We start from the raw sequence: 17,993 nt of genomic DNA, 5'->3' as shown, positions 1-17,993 counted from the left end.
TTGGGGTCCAATTTCTCCTCTTACCCTTGGGAAAATAAAAAATTGGGGCGAAAAGATCATTTTTGTGAAAAAATATTTTTTATTTTTACAGCTCTTCATTATAAACTTCTGTGAAGCACTTGGTGGGTCAAAGTGCTCACCACACATCTAGATAAGTTCCTTAGGGGGTCTACTTTCCAAAATGGTGTCACTTGTGGGGGGTTTCAATGTTTAGGCACATCAGGGGCTCTCCAAACGCAACATGGCATCCCATCTCAATTCCTGTCAATTTTGCATTGAAAAGTCAAATGGCGCTCCTTCCCTTCCGAGCTCTGCCATGCGCTCAAACAGTGGTTTACCCCCACATATGGGGTATCGGCGTACTCAGGACAAATTGTACAACAATTTTTGTGTTCCATTTTCTCCTGTTACCCTTGGTAAAATAAAACAAATTGGAGCTAAAGTAATTTTTTTTGTGAAAAAAAGTTAAATGTTCATTTTTTTTAAAAAAACATTCCAAAAATTCCTGTGAAACACCGGAATGGTTAATAAACTTCTTGAATGCGGTTTTGAGCACCTTGAGGGGTGCAGTTTTTAGAATGGTGTCACACTTGGTTATTTTCTATCATATAGACCTCTCAAAATGACTTCAAATGTGATGTGGTCCCTAAAAAAAAATGGTGTAAAAATGAGAAATTGCTGGTCAACTTTTAACCCTTATAACTCCCTAACAAAAAAAAAAAATTGGGGTTCCAAAATTGTGCTGATGAAAAGTAGACATGTGGGAAATGTTACTTATTAAGTATTTTGTGTGACATATCTCTGTGAGTTAAGGGCATAAAAATTCACAATTGGAACATTTCAAAATTTTCAACATTTTCGCCAAATTTCCGTTTTTTTCACAAATAAACGCAGGTAATATCAAATAAATTTTACCACTATCATGAAGTACAATATGTCACGAGAAAATGTCAGAATCATTAGGATCCGTTGAAGCGTTCCATAAAGGGACAGTGGTCAGAATTGTAAAAATTGGCCCGGTTATTAATGTGCAAACCACCCTTGGGGCTTAAGGGATTAAAAAAAAAAAAGACAAAAAAAAAACCACGGAAAAAATGGCGTGGGCTCCCGCGCAATTTTCTGCGCCGGCCGGGGTCCAATATTTGTAGCCTGGGAAGGGGTTAATACCCATGGCCCCTCCCAGGCTATGAATATCAGCCCGCCTTTACTGGCTATTAAAATAGGTGGACCTAAAAAAAAAAATTACGTGGGGTCCCCCTGTATTTTATAGCCAGAAAGGCTATGCAGACAGCTGCGGGCTGCTATTAATAGCCTAGAGAGGGGCTATGGATATTTGTCCCCCCCCCCCCCCCCCCCCGGCTACAAATACCAGCCCCCAGACGCCCCAGAAATAGCGCACCTGGAAGATGCGTCAATTCCGGCACTTAGCCCCTCTCTTCCCACTCCCCTGTAGCGGTGGGATATGGGGTAATAAGGGTTTAATGTCACCTTGCTATTGTAAGGTGACATTAAGCCCAGTCAATAATGGGGAGGCGTCAATGAAGTGAAAGAGTTAAAAAAAAAAAAAACACAACCAGAATAAAAGTATTTTAATATTCTTAATTTCACCATACTTGGCATACTCGATTGCCTGCAAAAAATTAAAAATAATAAACCGTATACTCCCTTTCCGCCATAGCCCAATTACTAACGAGTGTCCCACGACGATTTCCCCTATAGATCAGTGACATCGGGTGATGTCACTGCTCTATAGGGCCTCCAGTGACACACTGACAGGAGACAATGGCTCCTACAGTGCATCACTGAAGAGGTTACCTGAGTTCATTGGTCTCACTTTATGGCAAAGCTGCATGAGAATTTTCCCACACAGCAGTGCCACAAGTGAGAGTAAGAACTATTTCTCACAGTGGCTGAGGGATACAGTGCGGAAGGATACCTTCTGTCACTGTATCCCGGTGCCACTGGAGAGCGGTCGCATCAGCTGATGTGGCTGCTCTCCACGGGAGATCGTCGTATTAATTGGATTTCTGCGGACACATGGAGTATAGTGTTTGTTTATTATTTTAATATTTTTTACAGGTGAGCAATGGCTTCGGGGATCAAGGTGATGGTGAGTATGTACTCTATGTTGTATGTACTGTATGTGTTGTGTATATGTACTGTATGTCTATATGTATGTGTTGTATGTTGTATGTACTATATGTCATATGTTGTATGTACTGTTAGTTGTATGTACTGAATGTCATATGTTGTATGTTATATATTGTATGTACTGTTGAATGCTGTATATATTGTATGTCATATGTTGTATGTACTGTTGTATGTATTGTATGTCATATGTAATATGTTGTATGTACTGTATGTTATATGTTGTATGTACTGTTGTATGTACTATATGTCATATGTTGTATGCAATGTACTGTTGTGTGGACTGTATGTTGTGTGGACTGTATGTTGTGTGGACTGTATGTTGTGTGGACTGTATGTTGTGAGGACTGTATGTTGTGAGGACTGTATGTTGTGTGGACTGTATGTCATGTGTACTGTATGTCATATGTTGTATGTTCTGTATATGTGTGCATGTTTTTTTTGTTTGTTTGTTTATTTTTACATTCAACACATTACCCGGATGATGACTACTACTGTCCCATCATTGGCTAATGTGTCAATCACTATCACTGTAGCATGCATAGCCCGATGGGACTTGTAGTCCCATCAGACGATGCCTGCACACACACACACACACGGACAGCGCTGCACACATCCAGACAGCCCCGCACACATCCGGACAGACCCGCACACACCCAGAACGTGTGCACATAGCCTTACCTGTATAGTCACTTTTAAGGACCACCATGATGACCCTTAATAGCCCACCATAGCATCATATCTTTAGAAATAGGAATAGTATGATTGTGGCACCCGGTGACCATGTACCCGCTCACCTGTGATTGTAGAAGCATCTCTGACATGGCGGCTTCTCTCTGCTGATGCCGTGTGTTTGTCATCCTCCTGGACTGTGAGTTTGCTCTCAGGCACTGGGATATCACTGGAGCACGCTGGTGGGTATCTGACAGCCTCCTCACGGAATTCGGAGGGGTCCAGCTTGGCAGGAGTCAGCGGGAGATGCAAGCTGCCATTCACTGAAGGTTTTGGGAAGCCCTGCTCTGGTAGGCAAAAGAGATATCCAGGCCTCTCCTGGGCCAGGCTACTGATGATCGCCCTGTGTAAAGACAAAACAAACGGGGTCAGGTCTATAAACGAGCTGATAACAGAGAGCAATAGCACAACATCACCAATACAAAAATCACTCCAGTAGACTCATGTCTCGGAGCTGGTAACATTGTGTTCAGTACTTTCCTAACATTATCTGTTTTCAGGAAATCTGGGCACAGGCTTACTAGCCACCCAGAAAGTCCTGGACTGTCAGTAAAACAGGCCACTTTTTCCCTGTGCATATAAAAAAAATTAATGTCCAAGATTGTTCTGAAGCTGCTGGAGAATATTAGGAGAGCAATTTTCATACACTGCTCAAAAAAATAAAGAGAACACAAACAACAGAATATAACTCCAAGTAAATCAAACTTCTGTGAAATCAAACTGTCCACTTAGGAAGCAACACTGTTTGACAATCAATTTCACATGCTGTTGTGCAAATGGAATAGACAACAGATGGAAATTATTGGCAATTATCAAGACACACTCCATAAAGGAGTGGTTCTGCAGATGGGGGCCACAGACCACATTTCAGTACCAATGCTTTCTGGCTGATGTCTTGGTCACTTTTGAATGTTGGTTGTGCTTTCACACTCGTGGTAGCATGAGACGGACTCTACAACCCACACAAGTGGCTCAGGTAGTGCAGTTCATCCAGGATGGCACATCAATGTGAGCTGTGGCAAGAAGGTTTGCGGTGTCTGTCAGCGTAGTGTCCAGAGGCTGGAGGCGCTACCAGGAGACAGGCCAGTACTCCAGGAAACGTGGAGGGAGCTGTAGGAGGGCAACAACCCAGCAGCAGGACTGCTACCTCAGCCTTTGTGCAAGGAGGAACAGGAGCAGCACTGCCAGAGCCCTGCAAAATGACCTCCTGCAGGCCACAAATGTACATATGTCAGCACAAACTGTTAGAAACTGATTCCATGAGAATGGTCTGAGTGCCCAACGTCCACAGATGGGGGTTGTGCTCACAGACCAACAACATGCAGGACGCTTGGCATTTGCCACAGAACACCAGGATTGGCAAATTCGCCACTGGTATCCTGTGCTCTTCACAGATGAAGGCAGGTTCACACTGAGCACAAGTGACAGACGTGACAGAGTCTGGAGATGCCGTGGAGAACGATCTGCTGACTGCAATATTCTATAGCATGACCGGTTTGGCAGTGGGTCAGTAATAATGTGGGGTGACATTTCTTTGAAGGGCCGCACAGCCCTCCATGTGCTCGCCAGAGGTAGCCTGACTGCCATTAGGTAACGAGATGAGATCCTCAGACCCCTTGTGAGACCATATGCTGGTGCGGTTGGGCCCTGGGTTCCTCCTAATGCAGGACAATGCCAGAGCTCATGGGGCTGGAGTGTGTCAGCAGTTCCTTCAAGATGAAGGCATTGAAGCTATGGACTGGCCCGCCCGTTCCCCAGGCCTGGATCCGTTTGAACACATCTGGCTGGGACATCATGTCTCGCACCATCCACCAACGTCACGTTGCACTACAGGCTGTCCAGGGGTTGGCGGATGCTTTCGTCCAGGCCTGGGAGGAGATCCCTCAGGAGACCATCCGCCTCCTCACCAGGAGCATGCCCAGGCATTGTAGGGAGGTCATACAGGCACGTTGAGGCCACACACACTACTGAACATCATTTCCTTGTCTTGAGGCATTTCCACTGAAGTTGGATCAGCCTGTAACTTCATTTTCCACTTTGATTTTGAGCATCATTCCAACTCCAGACCTCCGTGGGATATTAGTTGTGATTTACGTTGATAATTTTTAGGTTTTATTGTTCTCAACACATTCCACTATGTAATGAAGAAAGATTTACAACTGGAATATTTCATTTAGTGATATCTAGGATGTGGGATTTTAGTGTTCCCTTTATTTTTTGGAGCAGTGTATCTAGGGGTATACATTGGAATGGGAATAACTTCCCGAAAGCCAAGGGTCCGATCGCTAGGACCCCCTTGCGATTCCTAGAACAGGTGCTCTGTGTAGTCTTGTGTTAATGGAGCAGCGGTCGATCATTCATTCCTTGCAGGACCGCAGTATGGCACTCTGCGAGCTCATGCACTACCATTAAGAATGAATGGAGTGAGTGATCATGGTCAACCTGCGCTCAATTCACTTCTCGGAGCCCCAGTTCTTGGGATTGGTGAGGGCCCCAGCATTCAGACTCCTAGCAATTGTGAATTTTGATAGGAGACGGAATAACTTTCAAACTCGAGACTTAAAACTTCAATATCTTGCTTTATTACGGCTTTCCATTGTGTTCATAAAAAATTTCATCTCTAATCGATTTTTGTGACAAGTCCAGAAAAAACAAAATACAAAATCAAGTTGGCTACCCTGGGGTCTGCTGTTACACCTACAGTTAGAGATGATACTAAGGAGTCCTAAATCCATACACTTTATAGTTATATGGGGTCATAAAGCATTGGTTCTGATGTAACACATAGAAAAGAAAAAAAAGGATGCATTATTGCAGAAGTAGGAGGTTTACTATTGAGGACTATGTGAAATCTGCAACCCTTCTGTCCCAGAAATAACTGGACTCTGCTACTGTTACCCATAGATAAGGGAGGAATTTTTTGTCATAGGATATGCAAGTAGTGTGAGTAATAGGACCTTTACCTTATAAATCTTGCAGTAACACCAGTTTTACCAGCAGAGGGCACCAAATCAAACCGTTAGTTTCCGTATTAAAGGGTTTGAACAGTCCAAGTACAGGCGCTTGGTGCTTCATGGTGGGGTCAATATACACCGTCCCACCTGTTTGTTTTCCATCTATCTCCACTAGTGATGAGCGAGCATGGTCGTGTGACAATAGAATCTCTTTGGTGTGCTCTAATACCTTTGTGCGGCATTTTTGCAGGAGGATTTGCTTGTCATTTGAACATGCTACGGCCGGGTTCCCACATCTGAGTCTGGTGGTCTGGGTGCAGACCCTGAAGCACGGTCCGGACCCAGGTCTCCTAAAACGACAGTTCCTGTGTGCCTATATGACTGTCGCGTTGGGGACCATGCATTGCACTCCGCACCCAGACCGCGAAACAAGTGTTCGTGAAACCAGTGTACTCCTTGCAGAAAATGTGAAAAGAATGTTCACGCTACTTATCTCTTTAGTATTTTCCCATCAGCTTGAACAAAAATCAGGGACTAAATTTCCTACAGCACGAGAACTCCACTATCATTATCAGATATGACGCAGATTTTGGTACAGAAGCCAAACTGAAAGCCATGTCGATCAAATCAAGCATGTGGGAACAGACCCGTAAAAGGGTCACCTGGGTCTGACATCTTGGTGGCGTATCCATAATATAGGTCATTGTAATGTGTATAGAATAGCACAGCCCTGTATATGGCTTCGTGGCCTCTCCCGGGTAGCTCCTATTCAGGTGGATGGTTTAGAGCTGGAGTTGCCGACATCCATTGACAAGAGCGGCATTGTGTTCTAAAAACACTGTTGGTTGCTATTTAGCATGTCCTTCAAAATCACAAGCCTCATTGCTGTCACAAAGCGGCCTGAATTCTGAGGTCCATGATGTTGCTTCAGCCATTAAGCCTATGAAGACAAAACGTCTGACCTCCAATCCCAGGATTTCACTTATCTCCACCTAACGATCAATATTCTCAAGGGATTGGCCAACCTTGCTGACAAAGCCGTAGATATAGAGGGGGCTATGTCCGGTAGGAGCGGGCTCAGAGCTCATATGAAGCCTTCTACACTAGGCTCAAGTCAATGTTTACCCAGAACAAACACAGGTACAAAGAAACTGGGCTTTCAGCTCAACAACTTCACAAGCTATTGTCCCAGGCGGATGTTCTGGACTGTGTACCCACATAATCCTCAGATCAAAGACCCCCAGCCTTCAGAGGAGGACTCCTCCATTTACTAAAAAAGATAAATCTTAGAAATATTTCTTCATGTTATCTGTTCCTCAATTAGAATTTCTAGTCAACGTTTCCAATATGGCCGCCATTTGATTCTTGCTGCCCTCGTCTAGCGTCGAGTACGGTCCAGCGTGACCGCCAACCTTCACATCTAAGCTCGCCATCTCGGACGCCACATCACTAAGAGCGGGCCTGCAGCACCCGAGAACGGCTGCGACACGGTGCCGAGCGGTGTCTTTAGGCTCCGTTAACTCTTTACATCCTTCTAGAGCGGGAGCTGCAGACAGCTGAATGGAGCCAGGGATCGGATCACCACCCGTTTGATGTTGAAGAGAAGAAGTCAAGAATATGAAGAGTCTGGACAACCTCTTTAAAGAGGTTTTAGTTGGCCTTGCCCTTTAATTATATAAAATATAGTCACAGACTCCTCTCTACTGCTAACAAGAAGCCAAGAATTTGGTTTTACATGGGAGTGAAAAATCACGCCCATCTCCACCCCGCTATGTCGCTTTCAATCATTCCCCCTAAGGGCGACACCTGACAGAAATCTGACAAACAGTTTGACTAGGTCATAGGCAAACAACTTTTAGTAGGGGGCAAATGTCCTGCGATATTGGGGGCTTTAGCTTTATGAGAATTCATCAAGTGGACAGACTTAGGGAACAATCAGGATAACCCATACAGAGTTTCCTATACATCAGATATTGGGGAGAAAAAAGGATGGGGCATATCGATCATCAACATGCCTGATCCTATATTCCCACAAGAGAGAAGGCAGCAGCATATTCCCTGAGCCAGAAAGTAACCAAGCAGACATCCTGCTGACAGCGGAATAAGAAGATTTTACCGCTGGTAAAAGACTTTATAGTTAGACAGCTATCACATGCCCTCTATAAAGGGAGTCTATGAGGACAAAATGACTGTTCATAGGCAGCACAGGCGCTCGGTGTAGCCATGGCCGCGCAGTTCACTGCGACTTCCCACCATCTCCATATTCCTACATTACAGAAGCCATAGAATGACGGAGATAGATGGAAAACCAGAAAGTGAGAAGATGCGCTGAACTGTTCGGCCACACCAAGGGTGCACCGAGCGTCTGTGCTTGGTTTGACCCGTCATTTAGTCCAGACAGAACCTCTTTAAGGCTGGTTAAGCTGAATAGTTCTTTAACCCTTTGAAAGGCTGCTATAGTTACAAGCTTTACTAAATATCTTGGAACCAAATAATAAGCTGAAAAAAATCCATAGACATCATTGAGTGGAACATATCCAGACATAAAGCTAACGTCTATGGTGAACTCTAATTGTCTGCTCATTGCTTTCATTAGTCATTCGTCTAGGCAGACCCATCGAGAAGAGAGGCTGTCGTCACCCGGGGACAGTTATCCGCTGTAGCATGGAGCGTGCGCTGACAGGTGTGAAAGGAGCGTCCTGTAGACCATGGACTGTTACCAGGTCGGGAATATTTCAGGACGCTAGCAATGATGAGTGGACAGGGTGGTGGCCTCCATTATTTTGGCAGTATTGTAGCTGGCCATGTCAGAGCTGACAACCGATGTCTAGGCATTAAAGGGAATTGGTCCCCCCTGGACATATGCAACCTAAGGTCCCTTTAAGGTTGTGTATTCTGTAGTGTCAAACAATGGACAATAGCAGTTGATTGTTATCCCAGGTACAAGGGTCTGGACTAAAGGTACCGTCACACTAGACGATATCGCTAGCGATCCGTGACGTTGCAGCGTCCTCGCTAGCGGTATCGTCCAGTGTGACAGGCAGCAGCGATCAGGCCCCTGCTGTGCTGTCGCTGGTCGGGGAAGAAAGTCCAGATCTTTATTTGGTCGCTGGACTCCCCGCAGACATCGCTGAATCGGCGTGTGTGACACCGATTCAGCGATGTCTTCACTGGTAACCAGGGTAAACATCGGGTAACTAAGCGTAGGGCCGCACTTAGTAACCCGATGTTTACCCTGGTTACCATCCTAAAAGTAAAAAAAAACAAACGCTACATACTTACCTACAGCCGTCTGTTCTCCAGCGCTGTGCTCTGCTCTCCTCCTGTACTGGCTGTGAGCGTCGGTCAGCCGCAAACGAGAGCGGTGACGTCACCGCTCTGCTTTCCGGCCGCTGTGCTCACAGCCAGTACAGGAGGAGAGCAGAGCACAGCGCTGGAGAATAGACGGCTGTAGGTAAGTATGTAGCGTTTGTTTTTTTTTACTTTTAGGATGGTAACCAGGGTAAACATCGGGTTACTAAGCGCGGCCCTGCGCTTAGTTACCCGATGTTTACCCTGGTTACCAGCATCGTTTTTCAAGCTGAACATACGGTCATTTCTGTAGTCACTATATGTGACTGCAGACTGCCAAATCTTAGCTGTGTACACCATGCCCACAGTCAGGACTCCCCCCTGTTGGTAGCTTGAGGGGTCAGAAGACCACAGGTATGTGATTTGCATACTGCCAGTGACTTATCACACTTCTATCAGTAGCCTAAAGAAGCGGATGAGAAGATAGTTGGCACCTGACCACAACTATACATTTCGCACACTTGTGGCCATGTTTTGACCGCTCAATTTGGCAATTTGACAGCAAAAATGTATACTGAAGCAAAAAAGAAAAAACACTTTCAAGAGATCTGTAATTTTTTTTTTTTTTACATCTGAAGCAGCATAACATAGGAGCAGAGATCTTGATTCCAGAGCTGTTTGGTGTAGTTTAAAAAAAAATCAGTTTTAATCAGCAGCAGATCATCACTAGAGGGACTAGTAAACCTGTTTCCAGGTAGTCCTCCATATTCATGTGTTCTGTATAACCCCACCCCCACCACTGACTGGCAGCTTTCTGCCTATGCAGAGTGCACACAGAAAGTTGCCAATCAAGGGTGTGGGCGGCGTTATAAAGGGCTTAGCATCTGCTGCAAAGAAAACAGTGATTTCATCAAAACTGCAAAAAGCAGCTCAGTAAGTGACACATTGCTGGAATCAGGGTCTCAGCCTCTACATTTTACTCCCTATATCCGATCACTCACTCGCTCCTGTCACCTGCATCTTAAAAACATCTCCAGAATCCGACCTTTTCTCACCTTTGAAACTGCTAAGACTCTTACTGTCGCTCTCATTCATTCCAGTCTGGACTACTGCAACTCTCTTCTGATCGGTCTCCCTCTTTCCAAACTTTCTCCTCCCCAATCCATCTTGAATGCGTCAGCCAGGGTCATATTTCTGTCCAGCCGCTTCATCGATGCCTCCATCTTGTGCCAGTCATTACAATGGCTACCCATTCGCTACAGGGTCCAGTATAAACTTATCTCTCTCACCCACAAAGCTCTCCACAGTTCTGCACTACCTTATATCTCCTCTCTCATCTCCGTCTATCGCCCTACATGTGTCCTCCGTTCTACAAATGACCTAAGACTAACATCCCTCGTAATCTGAACCTCACACCTCCATCTCCAAGACTTCTCTCGTGGTGCGCCAGCTCTCTGGAATGCACTTCCCCAGACGATCAGACTGATACCTAGCCCCGACCTATTCAAGCGCGCTTTAAAAACCCATCTCTTCAAACAAGCCTACCACATCAACTACTCAGTAAACTAACTTTGCCCTGTTCCCTCCTGCCAAATATTATTCTGAATCTGCACCCTCCTATTCATCTGTCTCCACACCCTCCATGCACATGATAACTGCACTTGATACTTGACTATTGCACTTAAACACACGGGCTGATGACCGGATCATGCAGCTTTATATGAAAATCCCTATTTATTATAATTGCCAGACCTGAAATAACAAGCACTTTTCACCTATTGTGTCCCCCCATTTCCTAGTAGATTGTAAGCTTGCGAGCAGGGACCTCACCCCTAATGTCACTGTTTAAATTGTCTGAACTTGTACTGAATTTATTGTCTGTACATGTCCTCGCCTAATTGTAAAGTGCTGCTGATTATGTTGGCGCTATATAAATAAAAATTATTATTATTATTATTATTACTACTATTACTACTATTATTATTATTATTACTACATTTATTGTCTGTACATGTCCTCGCCTAATTGTAAAGTGCTGCTGATTATGTTGGCGCTATATAAATAAAAATTATTATTATTATTATTATTATTACTACATCATGCTGCTCGCAGATGAAATAGAAAAAAACCTAAAAAACCTTGAGATAGATTCCCTTTCAATTGTCCTCATTTTATCAATCGTTTGACATATAGTGATTACGCCAAAAGTTTTGATCCAGGCGCTGTGAGCCGTGATCTCTGTAACAAAGGAACGAAGCTCTCAGCTGTGGGCAGTGCTATATGCTACGTGAGCTGTGCTATATGCTACGTGGGCTCTGCTATATGCTACGTGAGCTGTGCTATATGCTACGTGGGCTCTGCAATATGCTACGTGAGCTCTGCTATATGCTACGTGGGCTCTGCTATATGCTACGTGGGCTCTGCTATATGCTACGTGGGCTCTGCTATATGCTACGTGGGCTCTGCTATATGCTACGTGGGCTCTGCTATATGCTACGTGGGCTGTGCTATATGCTACGTGGGCTGTGCTATATGCTACGTGGGCTGTGCTATATGCTACGTGGGCTGTGCTATATTTCTCTGCTGTATCTGTGCATCATGGTGGTATATGTTAACGAGGGGGGCCCACTGAGACTCTTTCGCCCGGGGCCCTCAAAAAGCTGGAGCAGGCCCTGGCTTCACTGATTGATTGTTCGCGGCCGGGCGTGACCAGCAACAGGTGCAGTCAGGCCGCAAATTGGCGCAGAATTTGAACCACGCTTCGCTAATTGGTCGCGCCCGTCTGGCCAAATCCTGTGTATAAACTGCATTATTCTGAAAACTTCATAAATAAACTACATGCATATTCTAGAATACCCGATGCGTTAGAATCGGGCCACCATCTAGTAATGATATATTAAGGGATTAATTAGCACAAAATCACATTTACTTAAAGATCTGTCACAGAATACGCCATCTAGTAGATACCACCCTCATTACAGACCCGGGGAGCCGGTAGTAACCTGAATCTCCACAACCTCATGATGGTATGGGGCACTGAAGTTCACCATGAGGTAATTGGAGGGTCTATTCATTAACCCATTAACTACCACTGATGAGGGGGCCACCTCAACTGCTTCTCTGCTGGTCCAGTCTCAAGATAAAGAGCTTAGCTGGCAAATATGGACTTTGTCCCTCATGTATCATAAGTGGTGCCCCTCCACCACCACCACCTTACAGCTAGTGTGTGCCCATCAGGTGTAAAATTGTATATATTCATTATACATATATTGTTTAATTATTCTTCTACTACTTTTTTTTTTACAGGTATTGTTCTTTTCTCACGGTAATATGTAGAGGTGTCGATATAGATTATATATATATATATATATATATAGATAGATAGATAGATAGATAGATAGATAGATAGATATGTTTGTGTGTGTGTGTATATATATATATATATATATATATATATATATATATATATATATATATATATATATATATATATATATATATATATATATATATATATATATATATATATATATATGTTGTGCAACCACAACTCTCAGCATCCCCAGTCAATGGAAGTTTGAGTTATAGTGCAGCAGGTATTACACAATAAATACAGGGGTAAAGAATGGAAAAGAAAAGAAAAAAGTAAGAGAAAAAAAAACAACATCTGGTACTAACCTGCCAAGCTTGTAGCGCATGTTGGCTGGAGGAGAGGGCTTCTGCAGAGGGGAGAGGGCTTTATGTGGCCCTCACATGTTGGCAGTGGAGGAGCAGAGAACCTGGAGGCTGAGCACAGTGACTGGGAAGACTACAGAGCCGGCTGCTATGTAAGTATGAGAGGAGGAGGAGGAGCGGATGCTGAGCGCACAATGGGAGTCATCCTGCACACAACCAGGGGGTTACACACTAAATCCTGCTGTCTTGTAGGAATAGTTCACACAATTAATTGACAGAGATTATCGTTTGCTTAGACGACAGAAGTTTGATGGAACAAGGAATAACGAGATCTTCCGAAGATACTACAGCAAAAGGCGGAATATGGCTTTTGGGGGGTTAAGCTAAACTCCCATCATAGAATATCATACCCATAACCTGTAATATTATATTTTTCAAGAAAGGCATCCAGGCCCCTCTAGAATTTTAGTAGTGAAGTTTTGGAAAGTACAGGATTCTTTTCCTGGGGAAAGGACAGGAGAAAATGGAGATAGAGATGGGAATGGTCTCCATGGGATCACACACCCAACTCGATTTATAGACAGTGATCCACCAAAATTGAGCACTAGTTAGCTGAAGAGGTAGAACAATCTGCCATTATCTCTATTTGGGAAAAATCATCTTCTCAAAATTATGTTGTTGTTTTTTTAAGCTCTTATGTTCAACTGCAGCCCAGTTCCCAAGGGGGACAAAAATGTATTCTGCCCAAGTATTTAAAGCTAAGAACTGGGCTCGATATGACATCCATCTCTGAAACCCACCTTCCCATAATAGGCGGGCTCTAATGTGCAGGGACACAATATTGGCATGGAAGGCAATTCAGAAAAAGTGCGGCTTGCCTTTCTGTATCTTGACAGTCCTGGTACTTTGGGTTGTCTTTCTGTATCTTGACATTCCTGGTACTTTGGGTTGTCTTTCTGCATCTTGACATTCCTGGTACTTTGGGTTGTCTTTCTGCATCTTGACATTCCTGGTACTTTGGGTTGTCTTTCTGCATCCTGACATTCCTGGTACTTTGGGTTGTCTTTCTGCATCTTGCGATTCCTGGTACTTTGGGTTGTCTTTCTGTATCTTGACATTCCTGGTACTTTGGGTTGTCTTTCTGCATCCTGACATTCCTGGTACTTTGGGTTGTCTTTCTGCATCCTGACATTCCTGGTACTTTGGGTTGTCTTTCTGTATCTTGACATTCCTGGTACTTTGGGTTGTCTTTCTGTATCTTGACATTCCTGGTACTTTGGGTTGTCTTTCTGCATCTTGACATTCCTGGTACTTTGGGTTGTCTTTCTGCATCTTGACATTCCTGGTACTTTGGGTTGTCTTTCTGCATCTTGACATTCCTGGTACTTTGGGTTGTCTTTCTGCATCCTGACATTCCTGGTACTTTGGGTTGTCTTTCTGTATCTTGACATTCCTGGTACTTTGGGTTGTCTTTCTGCATCCTGACATTCCTGGTACTTTGGGTTGTCTTTCTGCATCCTGACATTCCTGGTACTTTGGGTTGTCTTTCTGTATCTTGACATTCCTGGTACTTTGGGTTGTCTTTCTGTATCTTGACATTCCTGGTACTTTGGGTTGTCTTTCTGCATCTTGACATTCCTGGTACTTTGGGTTGTCTTTCTGCATCTTGACATTCCTGGTACTTTGGGTTGTCTTTCTGCATCTTGACATTCCTGGTACTTTGGGTTCTCCCAGAATTCCACCAAGGCAAAGAGTTGTGAGGGGTGTGATAAAGGGATATTGAATATAAACTCTTTAAACAGGACTCCGAACCACAATGGTTGACGTGTGGAGAGATTGTAGATACATTTGAATTAAGCTTAAAAACTACAAATTCCCATATGCTGAGATAAAGAAATATTTAATGCAGTCGTTGGTAAATGTAAGGAACAAATTAAACTCCAATAAATTAGATCATTTTTATCCATCAAAATGATTTTAAGAGCCAATCTCCATAATGTATGACAAGATGAGAATATGTCTTTTGTCCTACTCCCTAGAGCATGGGTCAAGTAGCTGGGTGATGAGGGAACTGAAGAAATAAAAAAAAAAAACAGACTAGCACCTCCGAACAGAATGAAACAAGTGTGAACAGGTTCAAGCTGCATATATTGGGAAAAAAATATATATAAAGCATGGGGTGTGCTCCAAAGAAGCACATTCAATAAGTCAGAGACACAGTCCTGTATAATACATAGGACCAGCTACAGTTTCAATTCGCCACCATGTCCTCTTAATCCTGTCAGGATCACAGAGTGTCCTATATATCAAACCTAAAAAAACTACCGGTATTTGCTACATGGCCAATTGTGCTGAAGTACAGAATTTTTGGAAGCAGGTACAGGGAATTATGGTTGATATTGATTATTAAATTTGACAATACCCTTAGGCCCCGTGTTATTTATTTTCCGTTATTGGGAAAGAGCGGAGCGGGTTCCTGAGAGTCCCATCAAGAACTTACAGACTTGCTCACTCAGTCCTTATTCTATCCAAAAGGTGCTTCCTTAGGGTTCGCTCACACGAACATAAAACACGGCCGAGGATTAGGCAATGTTTTATCGGACTGCACTCGGACCAATGTTATAACTATGGGGCAGTGCAGATCAAAATCGCAGCATGCTGTGAGAGGCTCCTGAAATCAGATCACACGCATCCATACAAGTCCATGGGTGCGTGTGAAACAACGGACTGCACTCAGATGTGCTCTGAGTGCAGCCTGACATCCGCAGACTCTGACAATGGAGTAGATGGAGATATTAAGTTCTCCATCTTCTCCATACCTGTGATACGATTCTGGCTCATGTCACCCCGGCCTTAGACTGAACTCACAATCTCATCTATATGAAGGATACTTCCCCACTTAGTCATCTTATCAATGTAGAAATGATTGATATAGAACATAATAGAGACAGAAGCAGTTTCTTTAAAAAAAAAAAATGGAGAGTATTTATTGGAAAAATATTATAGTGATCTAGCAAAGGTATAAGTCTTTCATGCTGGTATCTTCTGAAGGATTTGAAGGGGAATTTATTTTGCCTATGCCATCACATAACATGATTTGATACGGATGTCGACCAGAAGGGGGCTGAGGTATGGGGGTTGTTAATTTTGCTTTACCAGTGTCAGACCTTCATTTGGGGTATGACTTCTGTGTCACAAGCGTGCGGGGCATGTGACTGGTGAGGCGACGATCGGCAGCAGACAGTGAAAAGATGACAAGTGGTGAGCAGTGTGCACCTCAAGGGCAGGGATAGGTGACATGGTTAGGTCTGCTGATGAGAAGGAAGAAAGGAAGGCCAAAGTGTGACCCGAAACTTACATTAACCAGACTGGTAAAGGTCTGCTTCAACACTGCAACTACTGCGTGGAGAGTAAGGAGACAAGTAGTGCCGGCTTCAGGAGTGGAACCAGGACGATGAGGCCATAACAAGATAGGAGACAGAATAGGGTAGGGCCAGCTTTAGACCGAGTAGTTGGGTGGGTGCTTTCCGGATCAGTCTGAAGAGCCTGTATGGTGATGGGCATGAGAAGCTAGTAATAGTGACCGCTGAGGAACATATGCGAGAATTGGGCCTTACTGAGGACATTGTGAGAACCGAGCAAGTCAGGGTGCGGAAGCACAAGCCTAGGCATTCAGAAATTCACTACTGGATGGAGAAAGTTGTGTCAGGTGCCAATTTGGATTTCTGTTGAAGCTCTGCCATATTTACAAGCGTTGTGCCTCGATATTGGAAGATTCTGCAAAATTTTAAACCATTTCCACGAATTTGAAGTCTGTCAGTGTCTCATTGGGGATCAAGTTACCCCTTCATCCAGCAGGGGTGATAGAGAGATTCCACGTTTGTGGCTTGTTTAAAGCAAAGACCTTTTCCTATGTAATACACAATGTACCAGGACCTAGTCCACAGTCTTACTAATACTGAGATACTGGTGTGTTTTGGTGCCATTCAGTGGGTACGAGACCACATTGTGGCAAAAGAGTATCCAGGCAAGGAAGGTCACTCTAAGCACTCCTACTGACGAGCACACAGGTGGGCTGCGGGCAAAAAAAAAGCAAGGGACTGAAAACCTGAGTGGAACCGTGCATTGGGACCCTGAGTTGGCACCATTAGAGTGCAGAAACATAGATATCCAAAGCACCAGAGGTGATGTGCAGTTTGGGAACCATTGTTGAGTTAGTGTGTTCTATGTAGGAGCCTGGAGGTGAAAGATGACCAGTATTGGACCAACTCTTCTCATGCTACAATTACACAGGTACCTCAGACATTTCTCCTCCCTCCCAGGCACCAGGACCTCCATGCTTCCCATACTATTATGGTAGTCCAGAGGTACTAGAGCTTCAATGTCTCATCTCCCCTAATACACAGGATTCTTACATTCAAACACACAAGAAGTAGGAACTGTACCCCCGAATACCTCCTACTTTTCACCATCACAGAGGTGGAGAAATGAAGGACATTCATCTCCTTGTAATATAACCTCACAAGCACCAAGCTCCTCAGCTCAGGGAATAAAAGTGCTGTTCCATCATGTATTCCCTCTAGTGATACCTAGAAGAATGCGTTCATTGTCTGCACTTATTATTACAGTGCCATTGAGAAGGACACAGTGGAAAAAAATTCTAAAGTACTTGGGACCCAAAGGCATAGCTATTCAGAGTACAAGACTGGAGAGTGCCACAAGAAGGCTGGAGAGAGAGCAAGATGTAGAGCTCCAGAGAGGCAGTAAAAGGAGAGATCTACCCACTTCATAAAGAGTAAGAGCCACCAGGGTCCTAAAGACAGACTCATCAAGGGCGTAGAACAGTACAACCTAACAAGCGAACACGTAGAAACAAACAGGGGGAGACACACCCGGAGTCACTGAGCACTGAGCATACTCGCATGACACCTTATTCCAGCACGTTCGCTCATCACTAGTGACAATATGGTCACTATTCTGCAAAAGTCGAGTCTGAATTCCACCAGCCCATTATTGCTACTTTAGACTGGCGATAAATAGATGCTCCATACAGACACTTGCCCCATTTGCTGTTGCTGCGATAAAAAAAAAAAAAAATCACATAATAACCTCTCCGTCGCTCAGGCCCCCGGCACTTTCAATATTCACCTGTCCTCGTTCCAACCGCCGATCCATCTTCTTCAGCGTCTTCTG

General features: G+C 44.1%; 1 protein-coding gene across 3 annotated transcripts in view; it reads right to left on the bottom strand.

Moving 5' to 3' along the window:
- HAP1 (huntingtin associated protein 1) overlaps positions 1-17,993 on the bottom strand; it is a 141,673-nt gene that overhangs the window by 79,148 nt on the left and 44,532 nt on the right. The window contains exons 1-2 of one of the 3 annotated variants that reach the window (XM_069751544.1): positions 12,804-12,928; positions 2,946-3,223 (exon numbers count right to left, since the gene is read on the bottom strand). In XM_069751544.1, coding sequence (XP_069607645.1) covers positions 2,946-3,223; positions 12,804-12,823 — 298 coding nt within the window. In that variant the 5' untranslated portion in view covers positions 12,824-12,928. Of the gene's footprint in view, positions 1-2,945; positions 3,224-12,803; positions 12,929-17,993 lie in introns of those variants that run through there. The other 2 variants (XM_069751547.1, XM_069751545.1) reach the window with 2 other exon arrangements.

Source organism: Ranitomeya imitator, chromosome 2 (assembly GCF_032444005.1).
Source record: "Ranitomeya imitator isolate aRanImi1 chromosome 2, aRanImi1.pri, whole genome shotgun sequence".
Lineage (NCBI taxonomy): Eukaryota > Metazoa > Chordata > Amphibia > Anura > Dendrobatidae > Ranitomeya > Ranitomeya imitator.
This window is presented reverse-complemented; position numbering and strand designations above follow the sequence as displayed.